General features: G+C 46.4%; 3 protein-coding genes across 3 annotated transcripts; 2 read left to right on the top strand and 1 right to left on the bottom strand.

Moving 5' to 3' along the window:
• The first annotated feature begins 1,648 nt into the window (after positions 1-1,648).
• On the top strand, positions 1,649-3,060 carry LOC136522965 (aspartyl protease family protein At5g10770-like). The gene has a single exon (XM_066516755.1). The coding sequence runs from the start codon at positions 1,658-1,660 to the stop codon at positions 2,855-2,857; it is 1,200 nt and encodes a 399-aa protein (XP_066372852.1). The 5' UTR covers positions 1,649-1,657; the 3' UTR covers positions 2,858-3,060.
• Positions 3,061-8,365: 5,305 nt separating this feature from the next.
• Positions 8,366-9,845, bottom strand: LOC136519849 (aspartyl protease family protein At5g10770-like). The gene is made up of 2 exons (XM_066513229.1): positions 9,765-9,845; positions 8,366-9,709 (listed from the first exon to the last, which is right to left on the bottom strand). Exons 1-2 carry the CDS (start codon positions 9,843-9,845, stop codon positions 8,366-8,368), a joined length of 1,425 nt encoding a protein of 474 aa, XP_066369326.1.
• Positions 9,846-10,555: 710 nt separating this feature from the next.
• Positions 10,556-14,713, top strand: LOC136519579 (aspartyl protease family protein At5g10770-like). The gene is made up of 2 exons (XM_066512963.1): positions 10,556-10,706; positions 13,361-14,713. The coding sequence occupies exons 1-2, from the start codon at positions 10,556-10,558 to the stop codon at positions 14,704-14,706; spliced, it is 1,497 nt and encodes a 498-aa protein (XP_066369060.1). The 3' UTR covers positions 14,707-14,713.
• The last annotated feature ends 2,757 nt before the right edge of the window (positions 14,714-17,470 follow it).

Raw genomic sequence — 17,470 nt, 5'->3', positions numbered from 1 at the left:
AAATATACGATTTGAGTATTCGGATATGGATACGGTATCGGATGTTGGATATCCAGACTTGGATACGAACAGATCTCAACCCCTCTACAAATGATCCGAATAAATAACCAGACGTGATATCTCCACATTTAAGGAGCTAAATACATGATAAGTGGTCATGCCTTGACCTTTCTCTCCATGTCAAATATGGTAAATTTTGGTTAGAATCTTGAGATACCACTAATAAGGTTGCTATGAAAACAGTTACCGTGCAATCACTCAAAGAAGAAATAATCCATATTAAAACACTAAAAATGGCCTATTAAAAAACTCTAAAATGTTACAGTAGGTTGCTGAGGTCATAAATATGCAAATAAATAAGATTAAACTCAATTTTATTTGTAAAATTATCATAAATTATACATGTTTATGTAATATATGAATGTGATGTTGATTTCACAAACAGAAAATCTGGAATTTTGAACACAAAAACATATGCATGAAATTTAGAAAATAGATTCCCTGTCCCTATATACTTGTAATGCTAATAAAAAAGGGGATGGAAGAGGAAAAAGATAGCTCCAACAAGCCTACTTTCCAGTTCTTTTTTCCTAATTTTTCCTTAATTTAGAAAACTCCTCTTGTAATCGTTCAACGAAAGTAGAGAACAATTCATCCCTTTCCCTTTCCCCCGGACGCCGAGCCACACCGGATGGGTAGCAGGCGAGGAGCAACCGGGCCATCCCCAAAGAAGTAGTCATGGCAGAGCATATGGGTCATCCATGCAAACGGGCAGACAGATCTACAACGAGAAGATAAGCTAAGAGAAACGAGAGCACAAGGAAGAAAGGAAAGATATTTTTTACTAAGCGATATGTGGGTTCCATGCCTAAAGGAAGAAGAATCACAATTTGCAAGAGTACATCTCCTTTATTATATGTAGTTATGTTTTCTTAATCCTCTTTAGCCTGATATAGGGGATTAACTTTTCTCAATCAAGTGGAGTTACTCGGAGGTCCCTATAAAATCTTGAACAAGCTCAATAACTAAACATTATTAGACAATTTTTTAGACAATAGAAGGAACATGGGGGTTCATCATCTACGAGCACTACGGGAAACCAAGATTCCCCTGTTGGGTTGTCTTGAATCGACCGGAAGATTATACATTGTTATGTTGGTTACAAACTGACAAGGAAAATTGAAAACCGACAGAACAATTCTGGTTTCCAAACAATTCTGGTTTCCAGTAGTGGACGAGTATCTTATTAAAAACATCACTTCAACACATACTGTCAGACAAATGAACTGTTTTCTAATCGTTCGAAATGCAGTAGCTGCTTACTATTACATGGTAATAGACACCTCCATAATGCATACTAAAACTGGCAAATTGATTTTTTTTGGTAATAAAGAAAGCAATATTAATATGTGGGTCCTCTAGAACCAATTTTCAGTTCAATGTGTAGAACCATTGTTTCTGGTTTGCAATATACAAACACAGCTGATCGATAATATTAATATTCATGCTTAACGTGTACCTGACTCCGTTTATTGCATGCCAATGACCCACAGTGACATCTTCTGGCAACAAGCTCACAATCCCAGCAGTCCGCGGGCTTCCAGGTCCTCCACGGAAATGTTGCGGCGCATTTGGGCACCACGTCCTCAACCACGACATGAACCGGCTGAGCACACTCCTCCAGAGGTCCTCCGTCTCATCATCAGCTGCCGCACCAGCTCCATCGGCAGACCCGTTCCCCGTGATTTCGTATCCTCCGGTGGCGCCGCCAGCTGAGGCGCCGGCCGTGACGATCCCGGACAGCACCGGGACGTCCCTCGACACGCTGGAGTTCGTGGTCACCGTCGGCTTCGGCACGCCGGCCCAGAATTACACGCTGAGCATCGACACCGGCAGCGACGTGTCGTGGATCCAGTGCCTACCCTGCTCCGGGCACTGCTACAAGCAGCACGACTCTGTCTTCGACCCCACCAAGTCCACCACCTACTCCGCTGTCCCCTGCGGCCACCCGCAGTGCGCGGCCGCCGGCGGGAAGTGCAGCAACGGCACTTGCGTCTACAAGGTCGAGTACGGCGATGGCTCGTCCACCGCTGGGGTCCTGTCCCACGAGACGCTGTCGCTCACCTCCACGCAGGCACTCCCCGGGTTCGCGTTCGGATGCGGCCAGACAAACGTCGGTGGCTTCGGCGACGTTGATGGGCTCATCGGCCTCGGCCGCGGCGCGCTGTCGCTGTCCTCGCAAGCCGCCGCGACGTTCGGCGCCACCTTCTCGTACTGCCTGCCGTCGTTCGACACCACGCATGGGTACCTCACCATCGGCTCCACTACTCCGGCCTCCAACGACAAGGTGCAGTACACGGCGATGATACAGAAGAAAGATTACCCGTCGTTGTACTTCGTGGAGCTCGTCTCCATCGACATCGGCGGCTTCATCTTGCCGGTGCCACCGACGGTGTTCACAAAAGACGGCACGCTCCTCGACTCCGGCACCATCGTCACCTACCTCCCACCGGAGGCATACATCGCGCTCCGCGACCGGTTCAAGTTCACCATGACGCAGTACAAGCCGGCGCCGGCGTACGACCCCTTCGACACGTGCTACGACTTCACGGGGCAGAGTGGACTCTTCCTACCGGGTGTGTCTTTCAAGTTCAGCGACGGCTCCGTGTTCGACGTCAGCGCTTTGGGGATCATGATATTCCCAGATGACACGGCGCCCGCCACCGGCTGCCTCGCGTTCGTGCCGAGACCTTCGACAATGCCGTTCAACATCATCGGCAACACGCAGCAGCGGGACACCGAGGTGATCTACGACGTTGCCGCGGAGAAGATCGGATTTGACCTGGGGAGTTGCTGATCTATAAAAATAAAAATATATACAGCTGTTGTAGGACGGGGGCCTTTTACTGTTGCGCCGTTCCTAGGACGGTGGACGCCCATTCCGGTTGCCTATTTTACCAGTCGTCAATTACTATTTCCTATCTATCTTTTACTGTTACACTGTTCCTAGAACAGTGGACACCCATTCCTGTTGCCTATTTTACTAGTCGCTAATTACTATTGCCCATCTATAATAATATATACAGCTGTATGAGCACGGCGCCTTTTACTATTGCATTCCTAGAACAGTGGACGTCCATTCATGTTGCCCATTTTACCGATCGTTAATAACTATTGCCCATTTTACCAATTTGTTGTTGCACCGGTTTGCTGCTGTACTGCCGACGTAACGTACCTTAACAGTCACTACCGGGAACGGGGGCATAGGGCAAAGCCACGAATACATTCGGCAAACCCTTTGCCGAGTGTAACACTAAGTAAAGGATATTCGACAAAAAATTCATCGGCAAATTAACTTTGCCGAGTGTTTTTCGTCGGACACTCGGCAAAGACGTTGCCGAGTGCCAAAGAACACTCGGCAAACATTTTCGCAAGAAATAAAAAAAACAAATTGCCACCGGCCGCCGCCCACCATGGCCACCACGCTGCCACCGGCCGCCGCCCCACCACGGCCACCGCGCCACCACGTCGGACGCCGCCCGCCACCACGCCACCCACCGCCACGCCACCCACCACGCCGCACGCCACCTGCCGCCACGCCCCCCGCCGGATCCGGGACAGGGGAGGGGCGGCCGCCGGATCTGGGAGGGGAGGGGCCGCCGCCGGATCTGGGGAAGGAGTAGAGGGGGCGGCGCCGGGGAGAAGGGGAGGGGGCAGCGGCTAGGGGAAGGAGGGGTGGTCAGGCTGCCGCCGGATCCGGCCGGGAGGGGAGGGGAGGGGCCGCCGCCGGATCTGGGGAAGCAGTGGAGGGGGCGGCGTCGGGGAGAAGGGGAGGGGGCGGCAGCCGGGGGAAGGAGGGGTGGCCGGGAGGGGAAGGGCCGCTGCCAGATCCGTCCGGGAGGGGAGGGGCCACCGCCGGATCCGGCCGGGAGGGGAGAGGCCGCCGGTGGGGAGAAGGGGAGTGTGCGTGCGGGTGTGGCGCAGGGAGAAGGGGAGGGGGCGTGCGAGGAGAAGGGTAGGGGGCAGGGGGGGTTGCGGCGGGGTTATAGTAGTAGTTTTGCTTTGCCGAGTGTCGGATGAGAGACACTCGGCAAAGCTTGTTTTTTTTTATTTTTTCCCCGCCTCTTTTTTACACAGTAAGTAGTTTTTTCCCTTTTGCCAAGTGTCCTAGATCTAGGCACTCGGCAAAGTTTTATTTTTATTTTTTTTCTTCTAATTCTTTCCCAGAATTTTTTATATTTCTTTGCCGAGTGCAAAAAAAAAAAGAAAACACTCGGCAAACCCCCTCTTTGCCGAGTGTTTTTTTACACTCGGCAAACCTCCTCTTTGCCGAGTGTTTTTAGCGCAGCACTCGGCAAAGAACTTGTTTGCCGAGTGCCCGAGAGAATACACTCGGCAAACATAAAAACACTCGGCAAATTTGACGTTTCCGGTAGTGAGTCCTTATGCAATACTAATTATATGCTAAAATAAAAAGATCAAGAATGGCGACAAGAGAGGGTGAATGTGAGCCTCAAATTTTCTTACGAAAACTTAAGCCACTGTCCCAAATTCAATCCAAAACCAAAACACGGTCAAAACAAGATCCACTCATTCTAACTGGTAGTAGGATGGATCAAACAACTCTCACAAAACATAGCTGAGCAAAACAGAGAAAAACAAGAGATGCACAGATGAAGCAGCAACTTCACAGGCTACACCGGTTACCACACCAGACAACAACGATGCTCCTCGACTGAAAACGAGTGAGAGCAAAGCTCTCTAGACACCGTGTCTGGTGTGCCACAACCGGTGCACACCGGTCACCTCGGTGCAAAGAGAGAGCAGAAACCGGGCACGAGGGATTGCCCACGTGCCGCGCAACAAGCAACGGGCACCACCGGTGTTGTAAATAGTGCACCCGAGCGGTGTACACTTGCTACGCCGGTACTGAACGGACTGAACCAGAGAGCGGCCAAGAACACGACCATGCACTGGTCATGTCCGGTGCCAAGACCGGTGCCCTCGACAGAGATCCAGTGCTCCCGAAAAATGCACAAAATGAATCAAAACCGATCGGTTCTCGGCCAAATCAAATCCAACTTCAACAAAATTTGAATCAGGTGGTCACAAGGAAGTTGGGAGGCTATCTCTAAGAGGATCATCACCCAAGACTTAGCCAATCAACGGGAATTTCAGATCACATGCAAGAACGCAGTTTTTCTCTCAAAAACAAAATCCGTCCCCATCTATGAGCTCGTGTGGATTCAGATGAATTCACTTGGTGAACAAGATCAACACATATCCTAACACATCTCAGATCAACCGGAACAGCCCCAAACCTTCCCAAACCAAAGATCGAAGCAAAACTGGGGAAGGAGGAAACCGGGAGACAAAGAACACCAAAACGAAAATCAAAGGAAAAAGATTTAGATCTTGAAATCTAGAGGACAAGAGGAGGTAAGCGCCTCCATTCCCATGAAATTTCACTGAGTACAAGGTTCAAGAACACAGATGACAAGTTCTACTAAGAGGAATTCATCTGTGGATCTCAGCAGTCTAGAGGAACGGTAAGCTACAAGGAGAAAATGAAAATGACAGCCCAAAGAGATTGCAAGGTGTGGCACTAGGTAATTGAGTTGCAAGCTGGTGGTGCTTATTACTCTTGGAGGTTGCCATCTCCTAGATGGCTTGGTGGCGATTTCTCTGTCGTGAAGCCCGCAAGAAGTTTGTGCGGTGCCCCAGAGAAGTGCTGATGAGGACATCAACACCAACGATACATCCACACCGACACAAGTACCAGTTTTTGGTCCTATTACTCGCACCAGTGCTCGTCAACTTAATCATCAAGTAAGTTCACTCTTGAGTTCCTGTCCATCATATTTAGACCATAGAGACATGTGCACTCTTATTTTGGTTAGGAACCAGGGAGAGGACCGAAAGGGAAAATGATTCGTGCAAGATGGATTCAGACTCCAGGACAACTCCAACTTGTGATGGTCACTACGGTCGCATACGGACTCGGATTGGGGCATTCAAGTACTTCATGGAATTCATATGAAGTCTATTTTCACATGGATTAAGAATCAAGTCCATATCTATTCTGAGGCGGCCGCAATGACCGAATTACTACCGAGAGATTTTCTGTCCAAAGGTGTTGCGTCGCCTTAGTTTGGCCCAATAGGCCGTGTATCAAGTCAGGTCCATTAGGGACACGTCCTAGGGTTGGAGCACGACCCCAACACCCTGGTGGTCATCCCTCCACCTTCATATACCCCTTAGCTGCCACCAAGAACAGTTGGGTTTTGTTTAGATCAAGTTTAGCTCTCGCTACTTGCTTGTAAGCGCGCGTGCTGGATCAACCGTCTGTCTTCTTGTCTCCGGAACCCCACCTTATTTGAGATTGAGTTTGAAAACCTTCATCTTTATCTAGTAAATTCAGTACTTGTTATACTTGTTTTTGCTAGTTCTTCGATTGCTTGCAAGACGAGTGTTCTAGTGGATGGGTGATGCGCTCCACAAGATCACGGCAGCCATTGGAGGTGGTGTATCAGTTGCTAAGGCGCAGCTTGAAAGGCTGTAGTTGGGCCGTGAACGTCGTCTCCATCCACCAATCGAGTTATCCCACGCCCTCTCATCAAAAGTTCAGGATTCAACCCTAGCGGGTTCATACCAAGTGCTTTGTGAGGGGTGTTGTACCCGCCCCGTGGGAGACGCGAAGAACAACTATAGTTGAGCGAGATGTGAAGAGCGTCAAGTGGTCCGGCCGTATCAAGTGCTAGAGCTTGTGGTAAGCACTCCACGTGGAAGAGTGTGACTTGCGGGTCACCACTAGCAAGAGGACCAACGACAACCTTGAGCTTGTCTCAACAGGGATTAAGTGGTTGGCAAACCACTGAACTTCGGGATAAAAATCATTGTGTCATCTTCTTCCCATTGGTTTGCAATCTCCGTACACAAGTTTGTATTTACTTGTTCATATATCGTGCTTGTGTTGTTGCTCTTGTGTAGCTACTAGTTTGTTTTGTAGCTAAATAGTTGCTCTCTTACGTAACTAGTTGGCTTGTGTAGCCTTGTTAGTTACATTACTTAGTTTGTGTAGCTAAGTAATTTGAGCTCTCTAGTTTGGTTTGTGTAGCCTTGCTATTGAGCATTGTTAGTGAGCTTAGGCTGTGTGCTTTGCACACTAGCATTTGTAGGTGCTCTCTGGTTGTTTGAGTATTAGTTGCATAGGTTTATGTGACCTTACAAACTAGAATTCTTTGGGTGAGCTCTATCTAGCTCGGCACCTTAGTTGCTCATATTAGGGTCTTTGTAAGGTGCTTCAGAATATAGATAGATGGGTGTAGTATTAGCTAGACCGATTGTTTTAATTTCGTATTTGTTTTGGTTAGCCGGTGCGATTAATTTTAGAAATGACTATTCACCCCCTCTAGTCCACTATCTCGACCCTATAAACGCTCCTGCTTCCTTCCAATGTTGCACGATGCCCATCTTCTCGGATACGATCGAGAAAATCATGGAAGTTCTCATGGATGACTTTTATGTCTATGGGAAGAATTTAGATGATTGCCTCAAAAATATAGATAAAGTCCTGCAAAGGTGCAAAGAAAAGCACTTAATCTTAAACTATGAGAAGTGCCACTTCATGGTTCGGGAAGAAATAGTGCTAGGACATAGAGTAGATAGCATGGGATAGAGGTGGATAGAGCAAGATCGATGTAATCTAGCAACTTCTACCGTTCACCAATGTCAAGGGAGTCCATAGCTTCTTGTGCCATTCAAGCTTTTATAGAATGTTTATAAAAGACTTATCTCCACTTGCTGGGCCTCTAACAAGTCTCTTAGCCAAAGATGTCCCCTTCGACTTCAATGATGAATGCTTGAGTTCTTCTCACATTCTTAAAAAAAGCTCTTGTTTCGGCTCCGATCATTCAAGCCCTTGAGTGGAACCTTCCTTCGAAATAATGTCAAAATAAGAAACATTCAAATAAGGATTTTTTTCATTTTGCAGGACCAAGGAAGGGTTCATTTGAGTAGTGTCAAAATAAGAAATTCTCTCCACTATGAGAAAATATTCGCAGAGCAAAAGATTAAAAAGGAAGCTTTGTTTATGGTCCATAATAGTAGTAAGCTGCTGTACACATATATAATTCCCAACTGCACATATGAGGTGACTTTATTCGAGTTCCCTTACTAGATTATGAGAACGTTTAGAAGCAAATTAATACAGCATGTCCTTATCAGAATATATTTAGTAATGCCAGATTGTGTGCTTGCCCCAGTAGGCTTGGAAGATGCTTACTATGAGGAACGCGGCCGTTTACAGAGCACGTATAACAAGAAAATCAATAAGCATCATGAGCACCGAACCACATATACTGCTTCAGCATGCATCGGCTCGGAATCCGACGATACCACGGCCGGCATCGTAGAGCACCTCGAGCGTGCGCTGATTCACGTTGCCGATGGTGCCGAGGCCGACGTCTGGCCCTGACTCCCGGAAGGCGAGGCAGTCCTTCACCAGAATCCCATTGGGGACGTCGAGGTCGATGGTGGCGCCGCCACGGAACGTGAACGCGACCCTCGGCACGGTGACATTGCTGTAACCGGTGAAGTTGTAGCAGGTGTCAAAGTCCTCGCTTGCCACCATGGGGTACGCCGCCAAGGCCGTCCGGAGCGCTGCCTCCACCGCGTTGTACGCAGTTTCCGGGAGCTCCGTGGCGATCGTGCCGGAGTCTATGATCATGCCACCACGGAACGCCGATTGCGGGATGTCCAGCGGCTTCCCACCCACGCTGATGCCTGTCATGTTCACCATGTAAAACGTTGGCCACCCCGGCAGGTGCCCCATCGGCGTGAACACAAAGGCCGATGTGTTGGCGCTCGGCGCACCGAGGGATAGGAACCCCGCTTGGCTGTTCAGCGCCGGGAGGCAGTACGAGAAGGCGCCGCCGTAGACCGAAGACGTCTGCACGGCTAGCGACTCCGGGGCGCCTCCAAGGCCCAAGAGGCCGTCGTACTTGTCATTAGGACCGCGCTGGTCGTGGCCACAGCCGAAACGGAAATCCTTGACGGTGACCCCCGGAGCCAGCGTTAGCGTCTCGTTGCTGTACACACCCCTCGTACGCGAGCCGTCTCCGTACCCGACGAAGTATCCGCACTCGGTGCCGCCGCTTGTGCAGCCGTTCTTGTAGCGTTTTCCAAGCTTCCGGCACGTGTCGGTGTCGCAGGCGATGGGAGCGTAGGTGGAAGACTTGCTGGGATCAAAGAGAGGATCCTTCTGCGGGTAGCACTTGGTGGAGTTGCATGGCGTGCACTGCACCCACGTGAAGGAGCTGCCGGTGTCCATGAGGAGGACCTGCGGCACGGATGGCGTGCCGAAGCCCAGCGTGACAACGTACTCCAGCGAGTCCACAAAACCACCTAGGTGGGTTGGGGCGGTCACGGCGGCATCGTCTGGTGTACTGGCCATGTCCATGGACGCTCGGCTCTTGATGTAGTACGTGCGGGCGCGGCTACGGCGTAGCGTCTCGGAGAAGGACGGCATCGGCACGTCAGAGTACCGTAACGGCGCGCACGGCCCGTACCGGTGCACTAGTGGCACTGACGCAGTAGCGCTGCTCCGCTCCAGGTTCACTGAAAGTCGTGATGCGTACATATGGTTACGTAATCTCAAATGTGGAGACGGCCAAAGAAGTGACGACGACGAAATAATGAGGTCCCGTACCTATGGATGCAGAGCATAATGCTTTTGGCTCATAAGACCTGCGTGGCACCACTACAAACCCATGCTCGTCGCCTGCATGAGCGATGTAGCAGCAGTAGCTGCAAAAGACAACGACCAGAAGCAGAGGAGAAGCCATGGAAGAATATCTGTATTCTGTACAAAGGAAAGGATTAGGACCATCTAATAACTTATCATCGATGAATTATATAAGCACGCCTCAACTTGGATTCGCTGATATCCGCCGTGAAGCTGCGAAGACTGCTAAGATTTCCCATTGTCGTTTGTGTCACTGCTTTGCCACGTACCGCATCTCTTTCGTTGTAATTGACATGCAGCTTTGAATCCTCAATCACCGCCATTAAGAATTTTGAGCATAGGTGTCTTCACTGCCGGGTGAATAGCTTCCCTCCAATTTTCTAAATCATAGACTTACGCATCATTAATCAATCATTGTCGAGCACAACCGGTATTGATGTTTGGACAATGATCGTGTGCTCTGACATAGTAAAACCTAAAATAGTTTGACTTAAGATGATTATAGAAATTGGTTTATTTTGGCATAGAGAGTACGTTTTGCTTATAGCTCCGGACCATCGATCATGCGCAACCCTTGCATCCGCCGGCCCGGCCGGTCGAGAAAATTTAAGGAAACCAACCTTTGCATCGATTGCATCGTGGTGTTTTGGTCGCCGTCGCGGCGACGGGTAGATACAAAAATGTATCTTAGTTTCCTCAGCCAAAGCTGATGTGCTCGTTTTGCGAGGGATAGCGCGGCTATTTAGTGACCGGATCACGAGTCCACCCTCCATCAGCTCCACGGGGCGATCGCTGCTGCACCTGCACGCAATGGCCTCGCAACGGTCGCTGGTGAGTGTGCTCGTGCTCTGCCTTCTCTGCGGCGCTTGTGCAGCGGCGAAGCGGCGATACCTCTCCGTCAGCATGGACCAGCTGCTGAGGTCCAAGGCTCACCTCGACTGCCCTCCCTGGAAGAAGTCAGGTACGGACGAGCATCGAACCATCATGTACTAATAACGGCCTTGCGGCACAAAATTTGTTGTATGAACAACTTTAAAGCTTGCAGCACAGTTGCAGCATGTTAGTGCTACACATGCTACCCGTCAGGCCAAGCAAGAAATTATGTAGTGTGGTTATTTCATTTCGAGGCGCAAACGGCTATTCTAGTCCGGTTATAGAGCTTCAACGAGAGCGAGGTTATCTACTGATTTTGCCCTAAAATATAAAAGGACTGTCGATTTATTTTTGAAAAATTGTTTGCATTTTATACTGTCAATTTAGTATTAGTATATACTGATTTCCTAGTGAGGCCATCTATCTTATAGCAAAGTAATGTTTAATTTACCCTCTTAAACTTATCACTGAATATAAAAAGCATCCTCGCACTCAAATATCGGACAATTTACCACCTCAGCTTTCAAAATCGGATAAAAAATCCCCTGACCATTTCAATGTGGTTTCGAGGGTGATTTGACTTGGACACGGTGGTGGGACACATATGTTGGGTGGTCTCTTTTTCTTCTATATAAAAAAATCTTAACATTTTCATATTAACTTGGATGAAACACAAACTTTATATGAAACTATAGAACTCAATGAGATCTACAATATTGTAGACAACTTTTTTAGTTGACATTTTTTAGAGGCTCAGATATTCGTGTAAGCTATTAGATTTTGACATACTAAATTTTAAATTCTTTTTTTTTTTGAATTTTTAAATGACCACACACATTGGCATGGTCTATACCAACTTATTGGTCTCCATACGATTTGTAACTTTATGGTTGAGAACCCTTTTTTTGAGATCGTTTAGAGGCGTAAATATTTATTTTAAGTTATCTGGATATTAAATTCAAAATTATGAATTTTCCAAACGATCACGTTTGGAGACACGCATTGTACCTTGTAGCGCTCGAAGACATCTAAAACTTTCTAGTTGATTTTTTATTTGAGATCATTTAGGAGCATGTGACAAAACAACGATCGAAATCACTTGCCGCATCTACTTGCAGCATGTGAGATCTACATGATGTTTTAATATGGCATTTGTATAATAGCAATTCCCTTTTGTTAATTCAACGACAAGTTTAAGGGGCAAATCGACTTTACACATTGAATTATGTATACTGCAAGAAATCTTGTGATACATAATTACATATTGAATTTAGATTTTATGAAAATATCTGGACGCCACAAATTATCCGAATAAATAACCAGATGTGATATCTCCACATTTAAGAAGCTAAATACATGATAAGTGGCCATGCCTTGACCTTTCTCTCCATGTCAAACATGGTAAATTTTGGTTAGAATCTTGAGATACCACTAATAAGTTTGCAATGAAGACAGTTACCGTGGAATCACTCAAAGAAGAAATAATCCATATTAAAACACTAAAAATGGCCTATTAAAAAACTCTAAAATGTTACGGTGGGTTGCTGATGTCATAAATATGCAACTAAATAAGATTAAACTCAATTTTATTTGTAAAATTATCATAAATTATACATGTTTATGTAATATATGAATGTGATGTTGATTTCACAAACAGAAAATCTGGAATTTTGAACACAAAAACATATCCATGAAATTTAGAAAATAGATCCCTTGTCCCTATATACTTGTAATGATAATAAAAAAGGGGATTGAAGAGGAAAAAGATAGCTCCAACAAGTCTACTTTCCGGTTCTTTTTTCCTAATTTTTTTCATAATTTAGAAAACTCCTCTTGTGATCCTTCAACGAAAGGAGAGAACAATTCATCCCTTTCCCTTTTCCCCGGACGCCGAGCCACACCGGATGGGTAGCATGCGAGGAGCAACCGGGCCATCCCCAAAGAAGTTGTCATGGCAGAGCATATGGTCCACCCGTGCAAACAGGCCGACGGATCTACAACGAGAAGATAAGCTAAGAGAAACGAGAGCACAGGGAAGAAAGGAAAGATATTTTTTTCTAAGCAATATGTGGGTTCCATGCCTAAAGGAAGAAGAATCACAATTTGCAAGAGTACATCTCCTTTATTATATGTAGTTATGTTTTCTTAATCCTCTTTAGCCTGATATAGGGGATTAACTTATCTCAATCAAGTGGAGTTACTCGGAGGTCCCTATAAAATCTTGAACAAGCTCAATAAGTAAACATTATTAGACAATTTTTTAGACAATAGATGGAACATGGGGGTTCATCATCTACGAGCACTACGGGAAACCAAGATTCCCCTATTGGGTTGCCTTGAACCGACACGAAGATTATACATTGTTATGTTGGTTAGAAACTGACAAGGAAAAATGAAAACCAACAGAACAATTCTGGTTTCCAGTAGTGGACGAGTATCTTATTAAAAACATCACTTCAACACATACTGTCAGACAAATGAACTGTTTACTGATCGTTCGAATGCAGTAGCTGCTTACTGGTACATGGTAATAGACACCTCCATAATGCATACTAAAACTGGCAAATTGATTTTTTTTGGTAAAAAAGAAAGCAATATTAGTACGCGGGTCCTCTAGAACCAATTTACAGTTCAATGTGTAGAACCATTGTTTCAGGTTTGCAATATACAAACACAGCTGATCGATAATATTCAAGCTTAACGTGTACCTGACTCCGTTTACTGCATGCCAATGACCCACAGTGACATCTTCTGGCAACAAGCTCACAATCCCAGCAGTCTGCGCGCTTCCAGGTCCTCCACCGAAATGTTGCGGCGCATTTGAGCGCCACGTCCTCAACCACGACATGAATCGGCTGAGCACACTCCTCCAGAGGTCCTCCGTGTCATCATCAGCTGCCGCACCAGCTCCATCGGCAGACCCCTTCCCCGGGATTCCCTTCGGTCCAGCTCCGTCGCCTCGCCCTCGAGGAATTCCGTTTTATCCTCCGGTGGCGCCGCCAGCTGGGGCGCCGGCCGTGACGATCCCGGACAGCACCGGGACGTCCCTCGACACGCTGGAGTTCGTGGTCACCGTCGGCTTCGGCACGCCGGCCCAGAATTACACGCTGAGCATCGACACCGGCAGCGACGTGTCGTGGATCCAGTGCCTACCCTGCTCCGGGCACTGCTACAAGCAGCACGACCCTGTCTTCGACCCGACCAAGTCCACCACCTACTCCGCCGTCCCCTGCGGCCACCCGCAGTGCGCGGCCGCCGGCGGGAAGTGCAGCAACGGCACTTGCGTCTACAAGGTCGAGTACGGCGATGGCTCGTCCACCGCTGGGGTCCTGTCCCACGAGACGCTGTCGCTCACCTCCACGCAGGCACTCCCCGGGTTCGCGTTCGGATGCGGCCAGACAAACGTCGGTGGCTTCGGCGACGTTGATGGGGTCATCGGCCTCGGCCGCGGCGCGCTGTCGCTGTCCTCGCAAGCCGCCGCGACGTTCGGCGCCACCTTCTCGTACTGCCTGCCGTCGTACGACACCTCGCCTGGGTACCTCACCATCAGCTCCACCACTCCGGCCTCCAACGACAAGGTGCAGTACACGGCGATGATACAGAAGAAAGATCACCCGTCGTTGTACTTCGTGGAGCTCGTCTCCATCGACATCGGCGGCTTCATCTTGCCGGTGCCACCGACGGTGTTCACAAAAGACGGCACGCTCTTCGACTCCAGCACCATCCTCACCTACCTCCCAGCGGAGGCGTACACTTCGCTCCGCGACCGGTTCAAGTTCACCATGACGCAGTACAAGCCGGCGCCGGCGTACGACCCCCTCGACACGTGCTACGACTTCACGGGCCAGAATGCAATCTTGCTACCGGCTGTGTCTTTCAAGTTCAGCGACGGCTCCGAGTTCGACCTCAGCCCCGTCGCGATCTTGATATACCCTAATGACACGGCGCCCGCCACCGGCTGCTTCGCGTTCGCGCCGAGACCTTCGACGATGCCGTTCAACATCATCGGCAACACGCAGCAGCGGGGCACCGAGGTGATCTACGACGTTGGCGCGGAGAAGATCGGATTTGGCCAGTTCACTTGCTGATTTTTAATATAACTCCTCGATGATAAATATATAATATTCAGTGAAGACAAGGGTTGTGTCGTTGGAGTCATTTTGATATGCTCTTTCTCGTATGATTTACAGATAGGAATAAAATGAGCGTGCTGCAAGTTCTGAGTTTCCGCACAGTATTGCTGTGGTCTGGTTATCAAAATCTATAGTGAACTAGCAGGTAACCCTGCGTGTTGCGTGGGAAAACATAAGCAAAAAACAAAAAAAAAAAACGAAAAAAATGATCTGCCAGTAGGTAAGGGACAAAAAAAAAAGAAAAAAAGGGAAAATATAGATACTATGGTACCCATGAACAGTGCAAATCTCTTTTAATGATACGACTGCTTTTGATTATGGGAGATCTGTAAAGAATAATGTGGGAGCGCCCTATTTTGGGAGATGGTCCAAGAAAGGGAGGAAGTGGATTAATACCACACAAGGGGACATTAGCATGGACAAGATATATTCTTAAAGTTTGTTACAAGTAGTATCTTTTAGCGTCATATCATTTTGCCTTTGCATTGTAACCTAGCAAGTATATCGCATTTTAATTTTTGTATCTATTATTTGCTTTCTCATCGGACACCAAAATGAGAGATTGTAAGGAATGGAGGTTTGGCCCATTTAGTTTGGATTTTGGTGTTTGATGATGAAAATGACCATTTGGACTAATATTGTTTGCTAGTGCTTTTGGATATAGTTCAAAGACGCAAAGTGGACTTGGACTTAGGCAACGTGGTGATACGGATGTTCAACACCTCAAGCAAGACATTAGAAGACATGTAGAAGACCTATAAGAACAAGCAAGAGTCCAAGACAAGAGGGAAGAAGCGTGGACAAAGACTCGCGAAGAAACAACGACAGCTGCAACTGCAGCACCAGACGTGTCCGGTGCAGGCAATTGGGGCACACCGGACGCCAAAGTGTGCACGAAGCACAGTCACAGGCGTTCACCAGACGTGTCCGGTGATGCACCGGACGGGTGCACCAAACTGGGTTTCTAGAGACGATGCAAGAGGGTTGGAGAAGGTCAAAATGCACTGGACGTGTCTGGTGGCACACCAGACATCACACTGGATGCCCGAGGCTCCAATCGTCGGCAGCGGCTAGTGCGTAATGGCTAGCTAACGTGGACGCAGCGGACATGTCCAGTGCCTGCACGGAAAGTTTGTGGAGCCTCCAACGCTAGTTTCAAGTGAGGGGCTATATATACATAACCAGTGTTTAGTGAGCTTTGCATACCACTTGATCATAAGGTGCTTGCGCACACCGTGTTTATACTCGGAGCGGCTCTACAGAATTGGACACCACTGTCGGCCTCATCACTGCCGGATTTTAAGAAACCGACAGTGATAGTCCATCACTGCCGGTTTTTGGCTAAAACCGATAGTAATAGGATCAACCGACACTCATATTCGGGTCTTCACTGTCGGTTCATATCACTGTCGGTTTTAGCTATTAACCGACAGTGATATTGGGTCATCACTGCCAGTTTTAACCAAGAACCGACACTGATACTATCACTGTCGGTTTGTGGCTTGAACCGATAGGATATGCTGCAAGAAAACTTCATAAGTTTCTCATATAATGTTCGATTAAGACGAACTTTATATCAAAGTTGGAGTACTCGACGAGATCTACAACTTTTTAGTTTAAATTTTTTTAATTTGAGATCATTTAGATGTCCAAATATTTTCATTTGAAATCATCTATTTAACGAAAACTACGTTCGATTTCTCAAATTAAAAATTTGAATTTTTCAAACGATGTCGGATAGAGAAACGCCCAAAACAAAAGTTGTAGATATCGAAAAGTTATGCAACTTTGTAGTTGGCAACTTTTCATTTAAAAACATTTACTAGTTCAAAATATTTTTTGAAATGAAATTTTAAAATTGTTTAAGAACTCTGATTTATCTTTTTAATCTCTGGCTAAAATTTGGAACTAGTCTTTCTCCCTCATACTAACTACAAATTTGATGATTGTTTTCCTAAAAAATTCTAAAATCACGCTCTATCAATTTATTGTGTTCTTGTAACTATTATTTTATCCATCTTATCATGTGATTGTGTTTTATCTATTTGAATTTTGAATTTCAAAAAATGCCAACTTTAAACGTTATTTTGGAACACTAAATAATTTTAGCCGAAAAAAACATGAACATAGAAGTTGTAGAACTTATCAAGATCTACAACTTTTATTTTGGTCATTTCTTCATCCGATAAAGTGGTAGTGACATTGTTCATAAAATTTACGTATCTCTCTTATAGTTTCATAAACTATAAGAGAGATATTTTATATTTATGAATAATATTACTACTACTATATCGGATGAATAAATGATCAAATGACCAAAAATAAAAGTCATAGATCTCGGAAAGTTATGAAACTATGTAGTTGATAACTTTTTGATTTGAAATCATCTTGAGAAAAACTATGTTTGAATTTCTAAAATTTAAAATTTAAATTTTATAAACGATCTCGGATGTAGAAACTATCAAAATAAAAGTTGTGGATCTCAAAAAGTTATGAAACTTTGTAGTTGACAACTTTTTGATTTGAAATCATCTTGTCAAGAAAAACTACGTTTGAATTTTCAAAAATTTAAAATTTAAATTTTTTAAATGACCTCGGATGGACAAACAGCAAAAACGAAAGTTGCAGATATCAAAAAGTTATGAAACTTTGTAGTTGATAACTTTTTGATTTGAAATCATCTTGTCATGGACAACTTTTTCATTTGAATTTGGTTAGG

This window comes from Miscanthus floridulus, chromosome 18 (genome assembly GCF_019320115.1).
Source record: "Miscanthus floridulus cultivar M001 chromosome 18, ASM1932011v1, whole genome shotgun sequence".
NCBI lineage: Eukaryota > Viridiplantae > Streptophyta > Magnoliopsida > Poales > Poaceae > Miscanthus > Miscanthus floridulus.
The sequence above is the reverse complement of the archived record's forward strand: the minus strand, read 5'-3'. Positions and strand labels throughout refer to the sequence as shown.